Below are 27,498 nucleotides of genomic sequence, written 5' to 3' on the forward strand. Positions count from 1 at the left end.
AACATCAGTGTCCTACAGTTCTCCAGCTTATGCCAAGGAGCAAACCTCCCTTTGCATTTTTAACACCTCCTTGCACTTGTGAAATCTCTGCACTTACCAGAGAGCAGGCCTAGGTGCAGCGCCTGGCAGAGGCATCAGCACCCAGCTCGCTTCAAGGACATGGGTTTGTTTCCATTGTGCTTATTTTTATGGTCACCTTTCCTGCATAAAAACTGGTAACTTAGGGCAGTGATATAATTTCCTTTTAAGATATTTATTTAGGTTAAAAAAAATAAGTTTATTCAAAGGAAAATACTAATAATTCACATGGTACTCTGAATATGGTGTAACTTGTGCAGGGGGCTCTTGAATGGTTGAGGAAGTATGGGCAAGACTGGCCTAGTGGGAAAAGTAGGGGCCACGTCTGTCACACTAGGATGATTCGTAGCCCTGCCCATAGCATTTTTGTAGACAGCAAATGTGACGACGACTCTGGGCATACAGAAAATGCACTATAATGGAATTGTAATTATCAGCAGGATCAGCGACATAATTTTCAGAGCCCAGTGAAAAATGAAAATGTGGAGCCTTTTGTTAAAAAATTATTAAGAATTTCAAGACAGGTGAAGGCAGAGCATCAGACCAAACCTGAGTTTGCTCTAGGCACAGGACTGTATGGCTGCCCTGCCCACAGGCCCACACCCATGAAGATGAGCCAGTTCTTAGTATTCCCCAGTGATCCCTTGGACCTAGGGGAAGAATCAAATCCTGAAAGCAAGGCCAGCTGCCAACTAGCTCAGTAACACAGAGGCCTGTAGTCAGTGACCACAGAGGCTCTGTTAGGGAAATGGCCCTTGAACTCTTGAGATAAAAGAGGGAACTCTGAAAATCAGTTGGAGCCATTAGCTCCAGATATCAAGATCTGTTCTTGTCTGGGATGGACAGTAATGTTTGGGAAAAAAATGAAGTGTGCCTTCTATTAATTATCCTCTCACTTTAAGAGGTCATTGCCTTCTTTTATCTCTTGTGGGAAGGGGCAACTTATCCTCAAATGCTTCTGTTTCTGGGTCCCCATCAGCCATAGTTACATCCATGTTCATAATAGAGCAATACAAAATTTAAATTATTTTTTACCCTTTTTGACAACCCACAAAATGGGAGAAGATATTTGCAAATGACATCAGATAAAGGGCTAGTATCCAAAATCTTTAAAGAACTTAATCAAACTCGACACCCAAAGAACAAATAATCCAATCAAGAAATGGGCAGAAGACATGAACAGCCATTTCTCCAAAGAAGACATACAAATGGCCAACAAATACATGAAAAAATGCTCCACATCACTCGGCATCAGGGAAATACAAATCAATACCACAATGAGATACCACCACACACCAGTCAGAATGGCTAAAAGTAACAACTCCAGAAACAACAGGTGTGGGCGAGGATGCGGAGAAAGGGGAACCCTCCTACCCTGTTGGTGGGAATGCAAGCTGGTGCAGCCACTCTGGAAAACAGTATGGAGGTTCCTCAAAAAGTTGAAAATAGAGCTACCCTAGGACCCAACAATTGCACTACTAGGTATTTACCACAAAGATACAAATGTAGTGACCTGAAGGGGCACGTGCACCCCAATATTTATAGCAGCAATGTCCACAATAGCCAAACTATGGAAAGAGTCTAGATGTCCAACAGATGAATAAAGAAGATGTGGTATATATACATACAAGGGAATACTACTCAGCCATCAAAAAAAAAAAAAAAAAAGAAATCTTGCATTTGCAACGATGTGGATGGAACTAGAGGGTATTATGCTAAGCAAAATAAGTGAATCAGAGAAAGACAATTATCATATGATCTCACTCATACGTGGAACTTAAGAAACAAAACAGAGAATCATAGGGGAAGGGAAGAAAAAATAAAACAAGACAAAAATCAGAGAGGGAGACATACCATAAGAGAGGCTTAACTCCAGGAAACAAACTGAGGGTTGCTGGGGGTAACTGAGGGTTGCTGGGTTGTTGGTGGATGGGGTAACTGGGTGATGTAATGAGCACTGGGTGTCATAGAAGACTGATGAATCACTGAACTCTACCTTTGAAACTAACAATACACTATATATTAGTTGAATTTAAATTAAAACAATAAAAATAAAAATAAATTTTTTAACCCTTTTCATTCTGCCAGTGTCCTCCTTGCTTCTGAGTCATGTGGATGGAGGGAGGGAGGAGGGAAGGGAAGGGAGAAGGCTGAATGCACCCTGGGCCCCTCCCACTGATTGGTGCCAGTTCCTACCCAATCCCCTAGATCCGTCTCCTGAAGCGGACAGTAGTTTACTCTATTTTACAGATGACAAAACTGAAGTTCACAAGATGACACCTGCCTCAGCCTGAAGTCTTTGATTCCAGAGACTGGACCTTTTCCATAAACCTGACCCCGGGCCACCCCGAACACATGCAGGGTCCTGGACAGAGGACACATGACGGTCTCTAGCCCTCAGCCCACAGCCTGCCCCAGGCTCCTCACCTGTCTCCAGCTCTGTCCTGCACCAGGAAGGCCCTCGCGTGCCTGCATGTGGACACCCCCAGCCTGCCCGTCCAAGCTCCGTCCTCCCCCCACCACCCCAGCCACTGCCAAGCCCTGGCCAGCCCTTGGTCTGCATGGGCCCTGATGCAGGCTGCCAGTTGGCACATCCTCGGGCCCTGCAGACCTACCTGTGAGGTGGGACTCACTGGAGGATGGCCATCAGGGGATCCAGGGGACCCTCTGAAGCCCTGGGCCCAGGACAGGGCACCAGCTGCTCTCTCCAAGCCCAGTGCTGCAGATCACCTTCCCAACGTTCCCAGCTGTGACTGCTGGGCACCTGATTCCCACTGCCCACCTTTCAGCTCCCCCTCCTTTGTTTGCAAAGCCAAGAGCGCTTCTCCCTTTCTTGCTGCCTGGCTTTGTCCCCTCTTGGGCTGTGTTTAGGTGGGCACAGGAACGTAGTGATGCCCGAGCCCAGAGCTGGCCTTGAGATCACGGCACAGGGGAGGGAAACAGAGCTGAGCTGAACTCAGAAGGGGGCTGAGCTCAGTTCATCCGTCCCCATGGAAACCCGTCCTTGCAGGACCAAGACGTCTGCTGCCTGCAAGGGCCGCCCTGCTGCTTCTTCACTCCTGGGTGAGGCTCCCGGGCCAGTTGGAGGGAGGCAGGTTGCCAGCTAGGCAGTGGGTGGCATACTGAGTTTGAGACGGATTCCACTGTGTTTTAGATGGCAGGATTGTTGGGTGAGAATCCCGCCCCCAGCACGGCTTGGCCAGGCAGCCTGGGGCTGAAGCTGCTGCTGGTGGGAATGTCCAGCCCAGGTAGGGCAGGGTCCGGTCCCCAGGCTGTGCTGAGGGCGGGGAGGACAGTGGGGTGGTCACGTGCCCAGAGCGCAGCAAGTGTGCCCGTGCACGCAGACAGAGAAGAAAAGAGGTCTGCAGAAAGACGCAGAGAGCTTGGAGCCTCAGAGCGATCCCTTCCAGGCCTTCGGAGGTCTTGTCCTGTCCTTGGGCCCAAGAGACACCCCTGTGGCCTTAAAATACCTTTTACCTAGCAAACTGGGCCATGTGTCCTTGTCCTTAGCACTTGAGTGCGCACCTGCTTGGCCTCCAACTGCCAGCACCAGTGTTTCTTTGCCTTAAGGTCCTCTCTGACCTCCAGATCCTCCTCTGTGCCCTGGGGCAAGCCAGGCATGTGGGAAGTGCCAAGCAATTAGGGGTGGGAGTGCCCCAGCTCCCTTGCCCCTCTGAGATCTGAGGCATGTACTTGACAGTGGCTCCCGAGTTCCAATTGCCTGCAGCGTTCAGCCTGGTAACACACTGTTCTGGCTGTCTCCCTCTCCATCTCGCTTCCTGCTGGCATTTCCTGAGATCACCTCTTCCCAAATAAACCGTTGCACCTGACTCCTGGTCTCAGGATTGGCAGCCAGGAGAGCCCAACTAAATAAGACAGCAGAAAGGAGCTTCAAAGACAGCAGGATGGTCCTCCACCCCTACCATGCTTCTTTCTGGTCATCTCCTCTGGAGACGAGAGCTGAGCATCCCAGCACTCCGATGGCTCTTTCGCCATAGGAGCTCAGTCCACCCTGTGCCCTCAGTGCTAACAGAGGTGCCTACCTCCAGAGTACATGTCGAAACAGTTCTGCGTCAGCACTAGTCCTGTGGTTCCTGCGGATGAGAGCGCAAAACTGTGATTTCCTGAAACAGGTCATCCTGTCTATTGTTTTGCAGAAAATGGCTACTCTTTAGTCTAAGATCTAAAAATGGAATAATAACGGAGTCAAGTCAGCTCCTATAGAAAGCATGCAGGACTGAGTAGGGGCCCAGTAACTTCTGGGCTGATCTGAGAGGTACAAGGACAAAATGGTGAAGGATCTCTGGAATCGAACGGTATCCAACCAATCTGGATCTGTGTTCTGCCTTGCCACTTCCTAACGCACCGCTTAGTATTCTGACCTCAATTGTTGCATCTGAACAATGGGCTATGGGAACTAAGGGAGATGTATTTAAACTAGGTAGTAAATATACAAGACAAATTTTAGCTGGAAAACAGTAATAAGAATAACTGCAATCATTATCATTATTCCTTCCTAAATAGGACATCTGAATCCTCCAACTCTTGAAGGCAAAGGGATTTGCAGTGGGCTGAATGTACTCAAAGCTCTGAGTCCAGTCATGGGGATTGTGTTTGTGTATTTTGCAAAGGGTCCAAGTCCTACAGGGAACCAGGTGTTTGGGGGAAGTTGCAGTTCTCACTCTCTGCCACTAGATGGGGGTGTTGCAGAGGGGATGGCAGCTCTATATTTTCTCCCCGGGTCCCTTCCCCCCAAGCCAGTTTGTGGATCCCTGAAGAGGGTAGGGACAGGGGTCTAGATAGTGGAGGCTCTCCTGCTGGGTGGATGGGTGGGGTTTACACTGCAGCCCTTCCTGGATTCTCAGAGCCACCAGTGTAGGGTCCTTGGAAAGGGGTGGGGGTCTATGCACACATGAAACTGTGATCATGTTCATTTGTATATTTTTCTGGAATTAGGGGGAGGAGGTATAGTTTGAACAGTTTCTTAAAGGAATCTCTGTCCCCTAAAAGACCGAAAACCACCAATCTTTAGCAATCCTTGCTGGCTTAATATACAGACGAGACCCTGAGGCCCTGAGAAGGATTCCTTGGACTTCTCAGCTAGCATGCAGTAGATGCTTCGAGAGGTTTTTAGTCTAGGGAAGTTAGTTCAGCTGAGTGATTACAACCTGGAGTCAATCAGATCCAGGTTCAAATCTAGATGATTCTATCGGCTGGGTAACCTTGGGCACGTGGCCTAACCTCTCTGAGCCTCCACTTTCTTACCTGGAACATGGGGATACTGTGCACAACTCCACTCTGGCATGGGGAGGAGGTTGAATGAAATAGCACAGAGCGAAGGCTCAATAAATGTTAGCTCTTGGTGTTACTGATGCTTGTTTTTGTCTGTGCTTTATGAGGGGAAGAGGAGGAGGCCCTAGTCTGAGCCTGTCTCCTGGGAGACTATTCAAAGAGGTCTTCTTCTGCAGTGGCCCATTTCAGGGAGGAGAGAACCAGCAGGTTTCAGCCAGATGGGCTGTGGCCAGGGCCACCTCCTGCCCAATGGGGAGGGTTCGGGGATGGGGGGTGAGCGGGGATTAGGTAGAACAGCTGCTGTGCCCTCCCGGGAGGAAGGACCTGCCAATGGAGTGAATCAGGCCTCACTCTCCTTCTCAAGACTTTGGAGGGGGCATGCCCTGCTCAGCCTCCTGCCCATCCCAGGCCCCACCTTTCTCGGGCTCCCCGGAAATTGGCCAGGGCTGCCTTCTGACCTCCTGCTCTGGGTAAGGCTCCATTTTTGCTCCAGGCTTTGACCTTTCCCCCGACTCAGCAGGATTTCTTGGCAGAAGGGAGATGGCTCCCCTAGGAGCAACCAATCCAATCCCTGTCACTTCCTAAGTGTGTTCACATGGTCATGCCACACACACACACACACACACACACACACACACACTCTTGGCCTTTCCTGTCCTGAGTGTCTGCTGTGCCCTTTGTCCACCTGCCCTGACTTCTGTCCCAGGAAGTGGCTCTTAGATTCAGGGAATTGGCCTTTGCTCTCCATCTCATCCATGCCTCTCCAAAGGCAGAGAGGAGGGTCTTGGCCAGGGCAGAGCACCTGGTCCTGACTCTGTCCCTGTAAACCCACCCCCTCCTGAAATGTGTCCCTGTTTCAGGCTTGGCCTGTAGTTGCTCCCTGCAAGAGATGCAGGGTAGTGAGGCTGTGGGCCTCCCTCCACATCTCCCTGCCTCCAGCCTCCCTACTCCAAGCTGGAAGGAAGTTTCTGGAATGCAGGGCTAGGCCCTCACACCCTGCTCACAGCCTTTCTGAGGCTCCCTATTGTCCTTAGCTTCAAGCCCATACTTCTTAGCAGGATGCTTAGCCCCTCACCCTGCCATCCTGCCTGCCCCCCTTCCCTGCTGCACCTGTCATCCCTCCTTCTCTGGTGCATCCAGAAAGACCCTGTGTGGCCCCCAATCCCTCTCCCCACTCCTTCCTTCTCTGCTCCCTGCACAGTGTTGCCCCAGCCTCAAAGGAGCCTCCCCTACTTTTTTTCTGGCCAACCCCTACTATCCTTCAGGGCTCAGCTGACCAACACCTCTCTCTGGAAGCCTGCCCTGATGACCCCCATCCCCAGCTCTGTGTCCCAGTTCTCGGGGCTGTGCTTCCTTCTCCTTCATAGATGCTCACCCCATTGGATTGGCAGTCAACTTCATGGAGACCACAGGGTAGCTGCTGTCAATATTTGTTGAATGAATGAATGAACGTGTGCAATCACCTCATCACCTCACATTGTTGGTGGTTGTCCCCCCATGGTTTCATGTGTGTTGGTTTAGGCTGCATGGCCTTGAGGATGGGGTCATGCTTCACAGGAGAAGCATATCCTCCCGGGATAGCTGCACACAGCAGAGGCCTGGTCAGGACTCTGGAGAGTAGGACCAGGTCTTTTAGACTCTTTGTCCCCACAAGCTTCCCCTCCCATGCACTAGAGGATGGCCCCAGGCACGTGGTAGGAGCTGAGCCAGTATTGGTTGAATGAATGTTAACTACCTCCCCATAGCCCCCGTCTGCAGTACTAAGAGCATGGTGGGGGCTATCTGGGCGGTGGATCAACAGCTCACCGTTCACCAGGGCAATGTTCAGGCCCCTGCCCACGTTGTTTTTCACAGGACTCATGATCCTGAACAAGAAGAAGAAAAACAAAATACAACAGTTGGTCCCAAGTGTGGAGCGAACACTCTGCTTTTGTGACTCTGGAACTCTGAGGGGGCCCACATGGCGCTATGCAGAAGCATTAGGAAACACACAGAATAATTTGGGCCATCTGTTTTCTCCTGGAAACGAGCGGTGGGCTGGATTCTCTGAGGAATGCTCATGGCACGTTTGGACGAGAACAGTCTGCTTGGAAAAGAGGGAAGGTCCTGCCGGGGGCTCTGAGGTGTTGGAGGTGGGACCGGCCCACCTCCCCCAAGCAGTGAGGCCCAGCTGCTGGGAAGAAGGCAGAAGCCAGAGTGTTGCTGCCATCCCGCAGTGGCTGGGACTGCTGGGTGGGGTCCGGCTGTGTTGCTGCCTGCCTAGCATCCACAGCCCGGTCTTCTGGTGTTTCTTGGGAAAACCGTCCTTCTCTACTCTCAGACTAGGTAGTTCTTGGGACTGACCTCGGGTCTTCCAGGCCCGGACAAGTAGAGCATCCTGTGTCCCTGCTCACGGTGACTGAGCCAGGTATGGTCATGTGACCCAGGCCAGCCAATGAAACCCAGTTTTGGGACTTTTATAGGGATAATTTGGATGGGAAAGTTCTCTTCCCAGTGGGGTACCAGCTTCAGCTGATATGTCAGCCAGCTAGTGGCCTCCCTCCTTCACAGAAAGCAACCCATTTTCATGTTGAGAAAACTGAATCTAACAAAAGAGAACAGAGCTAAAGATGGTGTGAGAGGGACCCCTGATGACATGGTTTAAACCTCTGGATCCAGCTGATCCTGAAGCCTGCTATCTGTGCATTTTGTATATGGGAATCACTAAGTTCCTTCTTTTGCTCAAGTGAGTTGGAGTTAAAAAAAAAAAATAGGGATTTTGAACCTAAGATTTCATTTGTTTATTTGAGAGAGAGAGAGAGAGAGAGAGAACGAGTGGGAGGAGGCATGGAGGGAGAAGCAGACTCCATGCAGAGCAGGGAGCCCGATGTGGGATCTGATCCCAGGACTCTGGGATCATGACCTGAGCTGAAGGCAGACGTCTAACTGACTGAGCCACCCAGGCACCCCAGAATCCCTATTAAAACACCTGTTTCAAGAGAAAATCCTGAAAGCAGCTCAGGACAAGAGGTCCTTATCCTACAAGGGTAGACAATAAGGCTGGCAGCAGACCTGTCCACAGAGACCTGGCAGGCCAGAAAGGACTGGCATGATTTATTCAGGGTGCTAAATGAGAAAAATATGCAGCCAAGAATACCTTATCCAGCAAGGCTGTCATTCAGAATAGAAGAGATAAAGAGCTTTCAGGACAAACAGAAACTAAAACAATCTGTGATCACTAAACCAGCCCTACAGGAAATATTAAAAGGGATCCTTTAAGCAAAGAGAGAGCCCAAAAGTAACACAGACCAGAAAGGAACACAGACAATATACAGTAACAGTCACCTTACAGGCAATACAATGGCACTAAATTCCTATCTTTCAATAGTTACCCTGAATGTAAATGGGCTAAATGCCCCAATCAAAAGACATAGGGTATCATATTGGATAAAAAAACAAGACCCATCAATATGCTGTCTGCAAGAGACTCATTTTAGACCCAAAGACACCTCCAGGTTGGAAAGTGAGGGGGTGGAGAACAATTTATCATGCTAATGGACATCAAAAGAAAGCTGGGTTGGCAATCCTTATATCAGACAAATTAGATTTTAAACCAAAGACTGTAATAAGAGATGAGGAAGGACACTATATCATAATTAAAGGGTCTATCCAACAAGAAGATCTAACAATTGTAAATATTTATGCCCCTAACATGGGAGCAGCCAATTATATAAACCAATTAATAACAAAATTAAAGAAACACACTGATAATATACTAATAGTAGAGGACTTTAACACTCCACTCACAGCAATGGACAGATTGTCTAAGCAGAAGATCAACAAGGACACAAGGGCTTTGAATGACACACTGGACCAGATTGACTTCACAGATACATTCAGAGCATTCCATCCTAAAGCAACAGAATATACATTCTTCTCAAGTGCACATGGAACATTCTTCAGAATAGATCACATACTGAGTCACAAATTAGGTCTCAACCAGTACCAAAAGACTGGGATTATTCCCTGCGTATTTTCAGACCACAATGCTTTAAAACTTGAACTCAATCACAAGAGGAAATTTGGAAGGAACACAAATACATGGAGGTTAAAAGAGCATCTTACTAAAAATGAATGGGTCAACCAGGAAATTAAAGAATTTAAAAAATTCATGGAAAGAAATGAAAATGAAAACACAACTGTTGTAAACTTTTGGGATGCAGCAAAGGCGGTCCTAAGAGGGAAGTATATAGTAATACAGGCTTTTCTCAAGAAACAAGAGAAGTCTCAAGTACACAACCTAACCTTACACCTAAAAGAGCTGGAGAAAGAACAGCAAATAAACGCTAAACCCAACAGAAGAGAATTAATAAAGATTACAGCAGATTAAGGAGGGCATGTATTGAATGGAGCACTGGGTGTTATAGGCAAACAATGAATCATGGAACACTACATCAAAAACTAATGATGTAATGTATGGTGACTAACATAATAAAATAAAATTTAAAAAAAAGATTAGAGCAGAAATCAATGAAATAGAAACCAAAAGAAGAGTGGAACAGATCAACAAAATTAGGAGCTGGTTCTTTGAAAGAATTAATAAGATCCATAAACCCCTAGCCAGACTTATCAAAAAGAAAAGAGAAAGGACCCAAGCAAATAAAATCACGAATGAAGGAGGAGAGATCACAACCAACACCAAATACAAAAAATGGTAACATACTATGAGCAACTATATGCCAACAAATTAGGCAATCTGGGAGAAATGGATGCATTCCTGGACACTTATAAACTACTAGAAGAACTAGAAAACCTGAACAGACCCATAACCAGCAAGGAAATTGAAGCAGTAATCAAAAATCTCCCAACAAACAAGAGTCCAGGGCCGGATGGCCTCCCACGGGAATTCTACCAAACATTTAAAGAAGAATTAATACCTATTCTTCTGAAGCTGTTTCAAAAAATAGAAATGTAAGGAAAACTTCCAAACTCATTCTATGAGGCCAGCATTACCTTGATCCCAAAACCAAAGACCCCACCAAAAAGAATTACAGACCAATATCCCTGATAGACATGGATGTAAAAATTCTCACCATGACACTTGCCAACAGGACCCAACAATAATACATTAAAAGGATTATTTACTCCGACCAAGTGGGATTTATCCCTGGGCTGCAACGGTGATTCAACACCCATAAATCAATGTGATACACCACATGAATAAAAGAAAGAACAAGATCCATATGATCCTCAATAGATGCAGAAAAAGCATTTGACAAAGTACAGCATCCTTTTTTGATTAAAACTCTTCGCAGTGTAGGGACAGAGAGAACATACCTCAGTATCATAAAAGCCATGTATGAAAAGCCCACAGCGAATAACACTCAATGGGGAAAAACTGAGAGGTTTTACCCTAAAGTCAGGAACAGGACACGGATGTCCACTATCACCACTGTTGTTCAACAGAGTACTAGAAGTCCTAGCTTCGGCAATCAGACAACAAAAAGAAAGAAAAGGCATCCGAATCAGCAAAGAAGTAGTCAAACTCTCATTCTTTGCAGATGACACGATACTCTATGTGGAAAACCCAAAAGACTCCACCCCAAAATTGCTAGAACTCATACAGGAATTCAGCAAAGTGGCAGGATATAAAATCAATGCACAGAAATCAGTTGCATTTCTATACACTAAAAATGAGACAGAAGAAAGAAATTAAGGAATTGATCCCATTTACAACTGCACCAAAACCATAAGCTACCTAGGAATAAACCTAATCAAAGAGGCAAAGGATCTGTACTCTGGAAACAATAGAACACTCATGAAAGAAATTAAGACAGAAAGAAATGGAAAAACTTTCCATGCTCATGGACTAGAAGAATATTGTTAAAATGTCTGTGCTACCTACAGCAATCTATACATTCAGTGCAATCTCTATCAAAATACCATCAACTTTTTTCACAAAGTGGAACAAATAATCCTAAAATTTGTATGGAACCGGAAAAGACCCCGAATAGCCAGAGGAATGTTGAAAAAGAAAAGCAAAGCCGGCGGCATCACAATTCCAGACTTCCAGCTCTATTACAAAGCTGTCATCATCAAGACAGTATGATACTGGCACAAAAACAGGCACATAGATCAATGAAACACAATTGAGAACCCAGAAATGGACCCTCAACTCTATGGTCCACTCGTCTTCAACAGAGCAGGAAAGCATATCCAATGGAAAAAAGACAGTCTCTTTAACAAATGGTGTCGGGAAAACTGGACAGCCACATGCAAGAGAATGAAACTGGACCATTTCCTTACACCACACACAAAAATAAACTAAAAATGGATTAAAGACCTAAAAGACAGGAATCCATCAAAATCCTAGAGGAGAACACAGGCAGCAACCTCTGTGACCTCAGCCGCAGCAACTTTTTGCTAGACACATCTCCACAGGCAAGGGAAGCAAGGGCAAAAATGAACTATTGGGACTTCATCAAGATAAAAAGCTTTTGCATAGCAAAGGAGACAGATGACAAACCAAAAGACAACCTACAGGATGGAAGAAGGTATTTGCAAATGACATATCAGATAAAGGGCTAGTATCCAAAATCTATAAAGAACTTATCAAACTCAACACCCAAAGAACAAATGATCCAATCAAGAAATGGGCAGAAGACATGAACAGCCATTTCTCCAAAGACAACATACAAATGGCCAACAGATACATGAAAAAATGCTCAACATCACCCAGCATCAGGGAAATGCAAATCAATACCACAATGAGATATCACCTCACACCAGTCAGAATGGCTAAAATTAACAACTCCAGAAACAACAGGTGTTGGCGGGGATGCGGAGAAAGGAGAACCCTCCCATACTGATGGTGGGAATGCAAGCTGGTGCAGTCACTCTGGAAAACAGTATGGAAGTTCCTCAAGAAGTTAAAAATAGAGCTATCCTACGACCCAGCAATTGCATTACTAGGTATTTATCCAAAGGATACAAACATAGTGGTCTGAAGGGGCACCTGCACCCCAATGTTTATAGCAGCAATGTCCACAAAAGCCAAACTATGGAAAGAGCCCAGATACCCGCTGACAATGAATGAAGATGTGGTATATATCTACAAAGGAGTATTACTCAGCCATAAAAAAGAATGAAATCTTGCCATTTGCAAGGAGGTGGATGGAACTAGAGTGTATTATGCTAAGCGAAATAAGTCAAATACAAATACCATATGATTTTTACTCACATATGGAATTTAAGAAACAAAACAGATAACACAGAGGAAGGGAAGGAAAAATAAGATGAAAATAGAGAGGGAGGCAAACCATAAGAGTCTTAATCATAGGAAACAAACTGAGGGTTGCTGGAGGGGAGGTGGGTGGGGGGGATGGGGTAACTGGGTGATGGGCATTGAGGGCACGTGATGTGATGAGCACTGGGTGTTGTGTGCTATTGATGAATCACTAAATTCTATCTCTGAAACTAATAATACAGTGTATGTTAATTAAACTGAATTTAAATAAAGAAATTTAAAAAACCATCAGTCTCTGGCTCCTTTTGTAGGATAAACTTACTGCCCCAGGGCCTTTACCATCTGGTTTGGATAATGGGTACATAGTCTTTGTCTTGTACCTGGATGGAAGCCCTGGCATCTGCTGCATCTGAATTTGATGCCTGGATCTTGATTTTGAACTCTCCCCAGAGGCATTCCCCTTTATAGGAAGCCCAGGAGCTTGGCTGTCAGGCAGACCGGAGTTCAAAATCCTAACTCTGCCACCATTCAGCTGGGTAATGCTGTCTGAGCCTCCGTTTCCTCATCTTTGCAAAGGGGATAATTGTAGCCCCACCTCTGGGAGGGTTGGGGGATTGAATGAGAGGAAGCCGGGAAGCATTTAGCGAGGTGCTGGCGGATGGGGAAGCTGTCCGGATACTTGTTATTTGTGCCTCCTCCACCCAGAGGAAAAGGACGCGAGTGGAAGGTGTGGGCCGCTGTAGGGCCTGCCCTTGCAGCCTCCGAATTTCCGAATGAACCATGAAAAAAAAGGAAACGCAAGAAACTTACACAAAGTTTTCGAAGCACATCCTGGGGCCCACGACGTTAGCGGCTCCGCTGCTGATTTTAAAGGCAAAGAAGTTGTCCGGGCAGGGCTTGCTGAGACCACACTTGGTCCTCACGACCGCTGTGGAGGGAACAGACCAACCCTTGGTGGAGGCAGCTGGGGAAGGGGCTCGAGAGGAGTCAGGGGAGCGGCCAGCCGGGGAGCAGGCTCAGCAGGCGAGGGGCCGGGGGTGGGGTGGGGGGGGTTGAGCAGGCGAGGGGCCGGTGCGGGGGCAGGCTCAGCAGGCGAGGGGCCGGAGTGGGGGGTGGGGGTAGGCTCAGCAGGCGAAGGGCCGGGGCAGGCTCCGGACCTAGCGCAGAGGCCTACCTCCCCAAGGCGCCTTTGCAGACCGCCTGAGTGGGCGGGGGGGTGGGTAGGGGTGGGGCGGCGGGTGGCGGTGGCGGGGGATTTGCCCCTTTCTGCGCGCGCATGGGGCCTCCAGCCATCCCTGTCGAAGACGCAGGACACCGGCTGTGTGTCTGACCAACCTCGAGTTTTTCAGGGTTTCCACTACAGCTCTAGCTCCCGCGCAGAGCCTGGTTCTAATTAAGTCCCGCGTCCTCTCCACGTGGCCCTCACAGGGCGGACCCGGAGGCCCGAGAAAGGCGGGGGATGTATGAAAGACCCCCAAACACAGCTGCCGATGCTCGGCCCTCCGTGGACTCCTTGTGAGCTGGGATATCCGTCACCAGCGCTTACAGCCTGGCAGGTTCTAATTTATATTAATGCGTGTTGTGTGTGTGTGTTTTACCACCACCTGACAGTTTGGAAAGTACCATTAGGGAGGACTGGGTAAACATGGAATTAGAGAAAGTTCACCTGCAAAGGGAGAGCCATGATCGGGCAGCGTCTCTGCTCCAGCCCCGGGCCACGCATCTGGCTGGGCTATGGCAGCCCGGGCTTGGAGCAAACCCACAGCCTTCCTGACAGAAGCTGGCGGACGCCGAGGCCTTGCTGTGTGCTGAGCACTGTGGCAAGCACTTTACATTTATTATCTTGTTAAATCGTGCCGGGAACTCCTGTGCCTGGCACATTGTAGGCACTCAGTAAATATTCACGGAATGAACGCATAGAGCATTGGGCAGGGCCGGGCTCCAGGCTGGGAGAAACGATGTGGTCAGGGTGATAAGGATCTTGCCAGCCTCTAGGGAGCCTTTATGTGCACCAGGGAAAAGTGCCCCTCCCAGGGGACACAGTCCACTGGTGCAAGACTTGGTAAAGGTGCTCCTTCCTGGGAGTGAATGCCGCTCCGGCCAGGGTACCCTCACCAAGTGGGTAGCCCGGGAGGCCTGAGTGGAATGCCTATCCTAGGCTCTCTGCCCTGTGCCCCCCCCCCCCCGAGTTTCAGGTATAACCAGAGCTCAAACCAGGACACTGTCACCAGAGTGACGGCCAAGAGCTGAGACACCCGCAAGGGGCTGTTAAGGGGAGAGTGGGTGTCTAGGCCTGTGGCTCAGGACAGAGAGGGCTGGAGACGTGGGGACCTGACTCCCCTTCCCCACCGTCTGGAGAGGACCCTTCTCAGGAGGCCCAGCACCTGCCCGAAGGTGAGGATGAAGGCTGAGGATGAGGGTGCGGAGAGGTCCTCTTCTCCTATGAGCCTTGGGCCCTAACCTCTGGTCCCCTGTCCCCTCATGGAGAGGCCAGTTTACTCTTGAGACCAGACGTTCTCACCTATGATAGAGGGATTGTTCCAGGCCCTGGACACCATCCTAGAGTTTGCTCAGAGCCTAATCAACTGCAGCTAAGTCTGATAAACCTGATGTCAACAGGCTGGCTTAAGCAGGCTTTTCCAGAATGGATTTTCTGACCATCCAGCCTTCACAGTCCAGCTACTGGATGAAGGGGTTGATGTCCAGGGGGCTCAGCCACTGGGAGGCAGGGGATTTGCTCTCTGGGTTCGAGCTGGGGGGCTGCCCCCACCAGCTGCCTCAAACCCTGAGACCCAAGCCCTCTGGGAACCCCCAGTGCTGTTGCTGAGGATGTGAAGCTGAGCATTGGATGGGGAGCAGTCAGGAAATGTGGGCTGCTCTTCAGTTATCTGAGGCGTGACTCGCCAGGAATCTCTCCCTTTACCTTTGCCAGCTGTAAAACGAGGGAGTTGGTTAGGATAAGGGCTGTCAAATAGCTTTTCTCTGAACTGTCAGTGGATCTGCTATTAGACGCTTAATGATAGAGCTGTAGAGGCTACCTGTGGGCCTGGAGGGCAAGGGCTGGGACTGGCAGTGTCGACCAGGAGAGCGGGCAGGGCGGGAGGCAGCACGTGTGCCTGGGTTTGCCATGCCCCTAGCAGATGATGCCTGAGTGTTTGCACCGAGATGCTGTGACACTCTGTGTCTACTTCAGAATATGACTCAGGAGGCTTCAGGTCAATGGAGTCGCAGGTGTGGGGCGGATGGTTTGCGTTCATCCATTATGGTCTTTGCTCTCTGTAATCCCACAGTGCACGGGGGCTCCCATGCCCTTCTCAGGCAAAATTCTGTTCCTGGAACTATGACCTTCTTCAGTCACTACTATGTTGGGGTGGGAGAAGGGGGACTCGGAGATGTTGCCTCTTGAAAGGAGGTGTGGAGAGGGTGGGCTCTGGGCTAGCCTGGAGGTGAACTCCTGCTCCACTATGTACCACTGTGTTGCCTTGGCCAAGAGATTTCTACTTCTCTGAGCTTCAGTTTGCCCACCTATAAAATGGGGATAGTCTGAGCACCTACACAAGGCGGTGGTGAGGATTGCATGAGATGCCTGTAAAGCTCTGAATATGGTGTCTGGCACATAGTAGGCCCTCCATCATTGTACTATTATCATCATCATAACTGTCCCTCCTTTCCACCTTCTCCACGCTTTGGGAGCTGGGGTCTTTGCTGAAGCCCTGCTCGGACGGCTGCAGTATCCAGCACTGGAGGCATCAGCATTCCCACTTCCCAGTGCCTGACTCTCCAGCCACCATCTCCCCTGCAGCCCCACACATTCCTGCCTCTAGGTCTTTGCCAGTCCCTCCCTGATGCCTTCTCTGACCTCATTCCACTGGAAGGGGTAGCCCTCCCGGAGCCCAGAACACTTTGCCCATCTCTCCCGGCACATTGGGTACTTCTACCCCAACAGACAATCAGCACCCCCTTCTGTATGCCTCTGGGAGTGCCTGGATGCCTCATATGGCCCTTGGTACTCTGGAACAGGAACTGTGAACCAAGCCTGGGGTTTGCATGATGATAATAAGCAAAGAGCCCATCTTCAGGGCTCGGGCTCAGTGGGGGTCAGAGTGGGGAGGTGGCTGTGCAGGGCCAGGTGCTGTGACTAGGGAGGCAATCTAGCCTGCATGGCAGGGTGGGGTTGCTGGGGAAGGGAGAGTTGAACCATCTCCATCAGTCTGAATGGCTGAGAGGAGGCCTCTACTGCTACAGGGCTTGGGGGCTTCAGAAGGTACCATGGGGCCATGGGAGGAGAGAGCTGGGCATATTCTGGACACCAGGATTTCTCTGGGGCCTGCAGGGCCAGGAGGAGCAGCCCTGGGAAGTCTCACCCTAAGGCAAAGGCAGGGTTGGGGTGATACTCACGGATTGCCTGTGATTCCAAACCTGCTGGACAGAGGACACAATCTGGTTAGCGAGAAGGTGCTTTGGGCGCCCCCTGCTGAAGGCTGGGGAAGTGGCATTGGCTGGGCCAAGCATTCTCCTCCCGTGGAGGATGTTAAATTGAGCTCTAAAAGTCCCATCCTGTCAGGGAGTCCTCCCTCATTTACTGCTGCCACCCCCCTTCGCGCCCACGTGCGTGCACACAGCACTACCTACTCTAACAGAGCATGTTATTAAATGCATAAAATAAAATAGATTAGAATGGAAACCAACTATATATCAATATAATAATAAAATATTAAAACATAAATTTGTGCTACAGTAATATATGTGCTTCTATATTAATGCATTAAATAATAAGGTGGGGGGTCTGTGCAGCCAGGCTAGGAACCTCTGAAGAAAATGAGTATTACTCCTTTCTGTGGCTGAACATTCATGGTTTTCCATGGCCACTTTTCCATTGGTTATCTGTCCTGTCACTGTAAGCATTTCTCAAGACTCTGGATCATCACTTTTGTTTTTGTATATCCTGTAATCAAGTCTGTGTGCCCGACTCAGACCATGAACGTGAGCCACATGTTTCTCATTTTGGGGTCTGTGGGACCTAATACAGAATTGTTGCTCCATGACTGTTGGTTGGAGGTACTGATTCATCAGACTTCAGGTAGCTGAGTTCTGGGGTGTACTTTCAAACACTGTCCTCTCTCTCACTTCAGGCTGGGGCTCTCTCTTCTAGAGGATGCCCCTGAGCTCCACTTCTGCTCTGAGCCTCCTACACTGACCTGGGCCCATCTCTTCCCAGGCTGTCAGCACAGCCAAGTCCATCTCTGTAAGAGCAGGGCCCTGTATAATCATCCTGATGTGAGCCGTGCTTGACAAGAAGTGGATGAGGTGCGGGATCTCGGAGACTCCTCTTATGGGGTGACTGGCTTCACACTGCTGTGAAGCTGTGAGCTAGCCTGGGCCACTAGAGGTTATTAAGTTTGACTATGTCAGTGGAGGTCGTTCTCTAAATCCAAGGAGGACAAATGCAGAGACATAAATCCCTTCCCTTTCTTTCCTTCCTTTGAAAGGATTTGGACCTGAGAGACTTGGGTTTCCATTCCTGCTGACATCTATAAGGGAAATTTGGGCAACTTTCTTCATCTCCCTGAAGCTCCCTGAGCTTCTCTTTTCTTAAACTACACATAAAACCACACCATGAGGTCATGTAGGAACCCACTCCACAACCACACCATGGATCACTTCATGGGGCCATTTGTGCAGATTATGTGAGATTATGCATTAAGTAACTGGTATCCATTACTCATCCATCATCCATCCATACATCATTCATTCACCCATCCATCTACTCATCCATCCATCACCCAACCATCCATCTACCCATTCATCTATCCATGCATCCGTCATTCATCCATTATCTACCCACCCACCCATCCATTCACCATCCATCCACCCATCCATCCACCCACCTATCCATCCATCCATTCACCCACCCTTCCATCCACCATCCATCAATCCACCCATCCATCATTCATCCATCCATCCATTCATTTTTCTTTCGTTCATCAAATGTTTACTGAGCATCTGCCCTGCACTGAGGCTAGAGAAATGGAGGTACACAAGATAAAATCCTTGCCTTCAGGAAGCTTACATTCTAGGGAATGGTGATCGACAACAACCAAATAGACAAATAAATAAACACCCTAATGATGGCTGATGGTGAAGCTCTGAAGGAAATAGGCTGATATAGGGGCTAAAGTAGAGGGAGGGGGCATGGCTGCAGCTGGGGTTCTTGGGTAAGGCTTCTCTGAGGAGGTCACATTTGAGCAGAGACCTGAAGTTGGAGAAGAGCTGCCTACAGGAACATCTGTGTGAAGAGTGTTTCAGGAAGAGGTGATAGCAGCTGCAGTTGGATGCCACTCAGTGCTCAGTTTTGTCTCTCTTGACTCCCTTCTTTTCCTCCCCCCTCCTTCCTTCTTTTCTTCCTCCCTCTGTCCTTCTTCTTTCTTGGAATCACATTTCCAAAATGGCCCTTGATGCAGGCACATGTTATAGCCAGGGCCTTGGAACACTTCTCTGCTCCCCATGGGCTCCAGCCTTCCTGGCAGCCTCCACCCCCACAAAGGCTGGAGTCCCAAAGGCTGTGCACACCCTGCCATGTCTGGCTGTCTCCTGGGTCACCCATAGATGGAGGGAGGAATATCCTTGGCCCCGTCCTGGTCCACAGTCCCTGCACCCAGCAGTGATCCCCACTCACCTAGCCAGCGGGGCAGACGGAGAGTTTTCATGTTGAAGCTGATGTAGCTGCTAATAAAGATCCATGTGGCGACCAGGGCAAAGATAAGGGCCAGGAGGCGAAGCACACCTGTAGCGCAAGGAGATCCTGCCATGAAGCCACATCACAAGGCCACATAGCAAGTTCACTTGTGAGTCCTTACCAAATCCCCACAGTGAGACCATGTCATGAGACCCCAGCAGGAGACCCCGTGTTGTGGCCCACACCTTGGACCAGGTCAGGAGACCACGGGGTGAGACCATGTGTGAATCCATGCAATGACCAAAGGGTGAGATCATGCTGCAAGATTACGTGGCCACATTTCCCAAAGTGGGTCCACTGGGAGAAAAGGTTAGAAATGCTCCTTTCTGGGCTCCACTTAGCCATCCAGAGACAGACTCCTTAGGGGTGAGGCCTGGGCATCTGCACTTTTATCCAGTACCCTGTGGTGAGGCCTGAGTGTGTGGCAGCAAAACAGGAGGCAGGTTCTGCTGCTGACAGCCCGAGGGGTGAGCCCCGCCACAGAAGTTGGGAAGGCTGCGTCCAGCGCTCCAGGCGGCCAGAGCCACTGTGGGACCTCGGGCAGAAGCTCAGCCTCTCTGGGCAGGAGTGCCTCAGTCACAGAGTGGACATGGTTCAACAGCCTCGCTTCTGAATCCACAGCTTGTGGGGAGGGAGGTGATAGTTGTCACTAGTAGGCAGCCTCCAGAGTGGCTTGGGGCAGGGGCTGGTCCCTCACATTTTCCATTGCTCCCCCTGAAAGCAGCCACAAATAACTACACAATGCTATCTATAGGAACACACACTGGCCTTGCTGAGGTGACTTCCCTCGCCTCACAGCCTGACTGCTTCTGCATCAATGGGGAGCGACCCCACACAGGACAGACTCCTGGTCTCCAGAGCTCCCAGAGCTCCCGGTCTCGCTCCCTTCCCTCACTCTCCCATGAGGGCCAGAAGCGGGCTCCACTATGCCTCCCAGCTCAGGGACTTCGGTGGCCCCACTGCCATCAAGCCATGTTCTCTAGCTCCGCCCCTGACCTCTGCGTGGCCCTGAATTCAGCTCTGGGGTCTTATGCTGGCCTCTGGCTACTTGGGGTGGGGGAGAAGGCCCCCTGAATCCTGTGGGGCAGGGCTCAGGTCTTTGGGGGGGTCCCTCGTCTTCTGGGGGACAGTGTGGTGGGAGGCACCCAGAATTCTCCCTGGGTATCAGTTCACATTATACAGCCATTTTGTTTGAGGCAGCGGACGAACAGCTTTCACATACATTATCTCAGTTCATCCTCATGGTAAATCTCTGTCAGGTACTACTGATCATTCCCATTTTGCAGATAAGGAAATAGGCTCAGGGAGGCGGTCACTTGGCTGGTAAGTGACAGAGGCAGCGTTTGAACCCAGGAACGTGTGCTGACTCTAAAACTTGTGCTCTGAACTGGGTCAGTCCCTGTGATACAGGCCAGGTGGGGCCATGATGCCAAAGCTTCTCCAGCCCTTCAGCCTAGGGGCAGCAAGTTGCCTTTTCCCCTCTTCCAGGCTCCCCCTGGATGGGTTTCCTCCTGGAGTTAGTCTGGTCTGAATATTTGAGAGCATAGACAGTCAACCAACCTCTGAGTCTAGGGACTGACTGCATTCCTGATAGAAAAAATGATTCCTAAACCCATATCAGACCTCAACGTTGAGACTTTGAATCCTCGGAACATGGCCCCTACCTGACACTCTCATCTTGTCCAGGTGAGGAGCGGCTTGGGGTCAGCGTTAGCCTGTGGAGAGAAGGAAATCAAATTGGAAACTGGCACCTGGGGTCTGAAAATGAGTAAGATGCACGATTAGGGACAGGTACCTTGACTGAGGAGATCACAGACCTTTCAGTTTGGTTCCTCACCATCTGCCATCTGTTCACTCTCTGCCTCCACCTCTCCTTCACTTTTGCCCCTAGAATCTTATATTCAATTCAACATGTCTTTCTTGGGTACAGAGATTGGCAGGTAGAGGAAGGTGTAGTCTGCCAGCCACTGTCTCTTGGAGGATTGATTTATTCATTCATCCATCCATCCTTCCATCCTTCCATCCGTCCATACTTCTACCCTTCCACTCTTCCATCCGTCCATCCCTCTGTCCCTCCAGCCAGCTGAGAGACATTGAGCTGGCTAGCTCCAGTAAAACATCAGGAAACAAAAGCTCAAGTGATTTCTGCTGAAGTGCCAACGTGAAGAGTAATGAGAACGCTCACGTTACAGGTGAATTTGCGGGGGGTGCTATATATGCATATACCTCCTTTAATCCTCACGCTCCCCCTTTTTAGGGGTAGGTAAGCCAGGACTCACCATGGTTAAGCCCAGGGTTATTCAGCTTGTAAGGGTCACAGCCAGGATTTGGATGCAGGTCTCCACTGCCCAATCCCCACAGGGTCCCACTGCCAGGGCCTTTTGTCCCAGAGGAGAGTTGAAACTGGAGTTTCATCCCTTCTCGAGCCCTAGGTCCCACCTTTCACCTGTGCCACCCCCGAGGTGCTGGGCAGTTACCAGCGATTCAGCAGCTGTGAAGACCCCCAGTAGGTCTCTAGAAACCTAGGGGAGGGGAGGGTAAGGCTGGTGGCAACTGTTTCAAATCTCTAGCCAGCTGGAGCAGCTCTGACTGCAAGGACTTGCTCCCACTACTCTTCCACTCCCCACTCGAGAATCTTCTTTATCCTGAGAATCCATCTCAACAGACATGGCCTCCAAAGTCCAACCACCAAGGACCCAGATAAGAGACCGGAGGCTTAATGCCTGCCATTGAAACAGTTGGGCTGAGTCAGTCCTTGATATTTAAACAAAAGCAAGAGCAAATCTACATTTCCTTTTGATAAGTATGAAAATGTTCCCACCCACTCTGGCCTGCTGTCTAGGTCCTTCCAGGAAAGAAAGGTGAGCTGGTGCCTGACCCCACCCACAGAGATTTTATAGAACTTTAACTTCCTGAAATTCAAATTATCACCCCCCCACTTTTGTTCAGATACAAGAGTATGCTTTTGAATGTTCATGGGATCTGACCTAGAGTCTGGGAGCCCAGGCCCATGGATGACGTTGGAAGGATGTCCCGTGGAGCTGGGGGCCAGACAGGATGGAAGGATGGGAACAGGGTCAGGTGGATGAGGGTGCACAGATGACTAGACAGACGTTGATATTGACAGAGAGCATGCCAGAGACAGAACTTGGAGAGACAAAGGACAAGGGGAAGCGGGGATGGCAGAGATACAGAGGAACACACAGAGAAAGAACAAGGCAGGGACAGAGGAGGAAAACAGATAAAGGGGCAGAGGTAAAGAGCAAATACTTAGGACATGCATTCACCCAGATTCAGAGGGAGAAAAAGACAGTGCCATTCAGAGAGAGACGAGAGAGAGAGGACAGAGATAGAGGCTGGGATACATACCTGGGTAAGGGGCTAGCTTCGCGCTGTCCTGCCCATGTCAAGCAGGGACTCTGGCTTCAGGGCGGGGAGGGGGGGGGGGAGGTGGGGGGGAGGGGCAGGGGTGGTGAGGGCTCTTCCAGCTCAGTGTCCCTCCTGGCTGAGTCCCCAACTGTCCCCTCAGCACCTGCAGGGCTCTCCAGTCTCCTGAGTCCCCACCCGGCTCACCCTGCCAGCCTGTAGGTGCTCTGGAGGCTTCAGCTCCAGCGTCCTGGCTTCCAGGACCCGGTCTGCTGGGGGTGGGGAGGGAGGAAGAAAGGCGCTTGGGACTGGTACGCAGGGTGGGGCAAGAATTGCCTCCGTAGCCACTCAAACCCAGAAGTTTCTTCTTGTTCCTGCAAGAATGTCTGTTGCAACCTGTTATTCAGGTTACAGAGCTGTGGGGCAAAGGCAGGGGGAGAAAGGTCTGACTGCCCTTGCACACATATGGTGGCCCCAGGGTGGTATGTGGTCACAGGGCTGGTGGGGTGGGAGGGTGGAGGGTGGGAAGGAGGGGATGGAGGTGGAGGGGTGGGGAGGGGGAAGGCAGAACCTATGGCCCACCCTCATTGCCCCGAGCCTCTCCCTTTGTCCTGCCCCTCCCCTTGGACCCCATTGGATTTCTGGCAGCAGGTCTGGCCGTGTACATAAGCCACGAGCAGGCTTTCCTTTTCTAGGGCAGGCCTGGTCTTCTGCAGGCCCCGTACAACGCTGAACACAGAGGAAGTGCTCCATGAATATTTGGGGCCTGAATGAACTGGATTCTTGCATAGTCCTGAAACATTAGGACAATGAAACCACTGTGTAGAGAAGGAAGCTGAAGTTCAGAGAGGGCAAGTGACTTGTCTAAGGCCACACAGCCACTTGTGGATTTCATTTCTGAAGCAGTCTCTGAGCAGTCATGGGAAGGCAGGCTGTGCATTAGGCAGGGGGTATGGCTATGAGCAAGACATTCTCTGAAGCATCCCTGAGCCTTTGTACTGCTAGTCCCTGTCTGTCTCTTTGCCTGGAACACTCCTACTTAGACTTCAGGTCTCAGTGGAGAAGTCACTTCCTCTGGGAAGCCTTTCCTGACACCCCCCCCCAAATCAAGGTTAAACACCTACCTGTGGTCCTGGATGAGGGGAAACCCATCACAGCCCCCCATCCTGTGAAGAGCAGCTGGTCAGTCAGTGCACTGTGATTTCTCTGGGGTTGGGTCATGAGGGGGCATGTGACCCAAGGAAGGCCAATCAGAGTTTTCCCTGGGACAGATCTTGGAAACTGGGGAGAGAGGAGCTATTTTTTCCCTGATGACTCTAAGCTGGACGTCTGTGAATCTGAGGCTGCTGGAGCCCCTTTCTCAGCTACTCCAACGTCCTGCCAGAAGATGCAGATACCAGGCTGAGCATGGGGCAGTGCTTGTGGCCTTGGTCTTGAGAGGACCAGGGAGGAAGAAGCGTGTGACATCAGGAAAGAGGATGCACTTTGGGTCCATCAGACAGACCTGCATTTGTCACTTGGTACTTGTGTGTTTTGGGGCACACCTCTCTGGGCCCTGGTTTCCTCCCGTGTAAAATGAGGGTGCTGCCATCTACCTGTCTTGAAAGGGGTGTCAGGCAGGGAGGCCGCCTGTCTATGAGGGCTTTGCTGGCCTGATGACATCCCTCCCATCCCTCCTCCCTGTTGGCAGGCCCCATTCACCCTGCCGCTTCCTGCTAGAACACCTTGGCAGGATTCCTATCCGGATGTTTGCTCTTCCTACGGAACCAAAATGCCATCACAGCCTGCTTGTTTGTGACATTTCTTAATGGTCCTATAAGAGCTGGGACATCAGTTTCTTCCTGTTTCCTGGAGTCCTCTATACTCAGGTGCCTTTGAGCTCAGCCATGACCTGTCCCAGAGCCAAGATGAATGGAGAAAGGATTACTCTCTGTCCAGGCTAGGAGGGTTGAGGAAAGCACCCTGATGGAGAAATAAATGGGTATTTCTCCTGCTTAAGTCTGGTCTCTGGTCCCTAAGGCCCTTAGGATAAAGGCCAATGTATTTCACGTGGCTTATAAGGCCTTGCATGATTTACATCCTGGCACAAGATTCCTTGCCCACCTCATCATCTGCTGTCCCCACTTCACTTTCTGCTCTAGATGCCCAGAGCTGCCCTGAATGAGGCTCTCTCCCTCACCAGCTTTGCACATGCTGTTCTCTATGTGGACTGCCCTTCCCTGACTCACCCACTCGGGCAACTCCTCCTCGGCCTCAGGTCCTCACCTAAGCAGCCCTTTGTCATTGGAAAGACAATTCAGAAGCTATTTCCTAGTTCATCATAAGGATCCAGGCTCAGCCAACAGTCACTTCTGAATCAGCCCTAAGCCACAGGCAAAATGGAAAGAGCTCCATGAACATGCTCTGCATTTTCCCTGACATGGGCATTAGCCACAGGTTCAACTGTGTTCTCCATGTAGCAGGTCATTTCTAAGGAGGCGTGAGCTGGAGGCCTGATCCGGAGCTTGGAGAAATCAGGTTGCAAATAGCAACAACTGTAGCTCGCGGGCTGCGCTCCTATTAGCTTTGGCCCTTCAGCCTTCCCAGCCCCTGCTGGCAATCAGGTTTCCCACTCTGCCCGGACCCATACCTCAAATGACTGCCTGAGTTCCAGAGCAGAAAGACACCCAAACTCACTTTTTAGCTAATAATCAAAATAATGAATTATCAAGAAAATAATAAAACTAGCTACCACGTATTGAGTGCTTACCGTGCGGCTGGAGTTAGGCTAAGAATTTTACATATATATCTTGCCGAATCCCCGCGGCAACCCCGTGAGTTGGATCCTACTGTCTCCTCTTCTCCGAGGAGGAAGCCGAGGCCTGGAGGGGGTGAGTGAACAGACTCAGCTATGGGGGCAGAGCTGAGAGTCACACCCTCAGCTGCGGTCAGCAGATGGGGGACCACACTAGCATCTGGCAGGCCTGAGGCTGACCCACACTCACCAGATTCCAACAAGGAAGGGCACTGGGTCCGAGGGAGCTCCGTGTGCCTAGGAGTAAGGTTTGACTCTTGAAAAAGTCGGTACTTTAACTGGAACTCAAAGGATAATTCTGTATCAAGGACAGGTCCTATCCCCAGGCCATGAAGGCTCACATTTCCCTTCATTTGAGCAATGGAACTTTTGGGGCAGGGACGGCCCAGATGAGCATTTGGGCAGCTACTCCGTGACACCTATCCATGGCAGACCTAATGAAGCCAGCACAGTGCCTTTTCTGGCGAGGAGCAGAGGAGGGCTCGGACTCTTTCCCACCGGAGTCCAGGGACTGGTATGTGAGCTGCGTCATCCTAAGAGTGGGGACTTCTCAGTGTGGGGCAAGGGCCAGGTGGACTGGGAGCGGGGTCCTCTGCACAGCATTGGCCTTCTGGAACCAGAGGAAACCTGCTGGATGTGAGGAAGCCTCTCTCTCCTCATAGACAAGTCTGAGACAGCACAAGGTCATGAGCTGAGCAGGTCTGAGGCCTCCGATTCTGCTTGGTCAGGAGTTATTGGGGGATCTCTGTGACATCTTTTTTTTTTTTATAAGATTATTTATTTATTTATTTGACAGAGAGACACAGTGAGAGAGGGAACACAAAGACGGGGAGGGGGAGGGGGAGAGAGAGAAGCAGGCTTCCTGCTGAGCAGGGAGCCCGATGTGGGGCTCGATCCCAGGACCCCGGGATCATGACCTCAGCCGAAGGCAGACGCTTAACGACTGAGCCACCCAGGTGCCCCTCTGTGACATCTTTTTTAAAAAAAATCCAACTCAATAATTCACCCTACATTTCCTGAGACGCTCCTCTGTGCCATCATAATGCTGAGGGCCTGGGACAGAGCAGAGAACTGATAAGGTTCTCACCTTCTGGAAACACACAGCGTCAGGTGGGAGGGACAGGTATGTGGATGGTGCAGGGGAATGGGTGCTCAGGTAGGGTTCCTTCAGGGAACCTCCTGGCCAGGGGGGCTGTCAGAGAAGACTTCCAGGAGGAAGTGGCATCTTGGCAGATGGAGTTCTCTTGGAAAGTGTTCCAGGCAGAGGGAACAGCATGTGCAGACGCTCAGAGGAGAGGCAGAACCGGAAACTCTGACTGTAGAGACCAAAATGAAGGGAGAAGGGGACTGTTCATTAGACTAATTATACATTAGGCTAATTATACATTAGCCCTTAAGGGCTGGGCTCATATAATGACCTTGGGCTTTGTTCTGAGGGTGATGAGGGAGTCACAGGAAGAATTAAACCAGGCCAGTGATAAAACCTCAGCTCAGTGTGGAGAAGGTAGCACCTCCTCCAAGAAGCCTTCCCTGACCCCTGGCTCCTCCATTAAGGAATCCCTCCTTCATGCTTCATGGTCATGCTTCACGTCAGCCTAATTTGGGGCCAGCTTCCTCTCGAGGCAGTGGCTCCTGAGGGCCCTCTTCATGCATGTCCCTGATGCTAGCTCCAAGGCACATAGTAGGTATGCAGTACGTGTCCTTAGAGGGAAGCGAGTGGCTTTCTGTTTGGGAAAGAAACTAAGGGAGAAAAGACCCCAAACACACCACGGATGCTCCCTCCATCTAAGTGGTTTCTTCCTTTACCCCACGCCCCACAGTGTTCTCCAAAGTGAACTCTGTCCAGAGGACAAGCTCAGACTTTAGAATCTAAGTAGCCTCTTCTGGCTAAATGCAACCTCAGGCCATTTTCCTCATCATCCCTGGAAATTCTGCGGACTAAATGTTGTCTCCAAAGGCCATGGGGCACTATCTGCTCGTCCATGGGCTTCTTTCTGTCCCCCCCCA

The 27,498-nt window shown here is 50.1% G+C and overlaps 1 protein-coding gene across 12 annotated transcripts in view; it reads right to left on the reverse strand.

The window, feature by feature from the left end:
* FAM3D (FAM3 metabolism regulating signaling molecule D) overlaps positions 1 to 27,498 on the reverse strand; it is a 38,834-nt gene that overhangs the window by 5,992 nt on the left and 5,344 nt on the right. The window contains exons 1-7 of one of the 12 annotated variants that reach the window (XM_081819986.1): positions 23,822 to 23,908; positions 20,996 to 21,089; positions 19,272 to 19,379; positions 16,994 to 17,017; positions 13,406 to 13,523; positions 7,177 to 7,235; positions 4,122 to 4,172 (exon numbers count right to left, since the gene is read on the reverse strand). In XM_081819986.1, the coding sequence (XP_081676112.1) occupies positions 4,122 to 4,172; positions 7,177 to 7,235; positions 13,406 to 13,523; positions 16,994 to 17,017; positions 19,272 to 19,379; positions 20,996 to 21,008 (373 nt within the window). In that variant the 5' untranslated portion in view covers positions 21,009 to 21,089; positions 23,822 to 23,908. Of the gene's footprint in view, positions 1 to 4,121; positions 4,173 to 7,176; positions 7,236 to 13,405; positions 13,524 to 16,993; positions 17,018 to 19,250; positions 19,380 to 20,995; positions 21,090 to 22,700; positions 22,995 to 23,821; positions 23,909 to 27,498 lie in introns of those variants that run through there. The other 11 variants (XM_081820005.1, XM_081820027.1, XM_081819984.1 and 8 more) reach the window with 11 other exon arrangements.

This window comes from Leptonychotes weddellii, chromosome 1, assembly GCF_054177405.1.
Source record: "Leptonychotes weddellii isolate Sample4059 chromosome 1, ASM5417740v2, whole genome shotgun sequence".
Classification (NCBI taxonomy): Eukaryota; Metazoa; Chordata; class Mammalia; order Carnivora; family Phocidae; genus Leptonychotes; species Leptonychotes weddellii.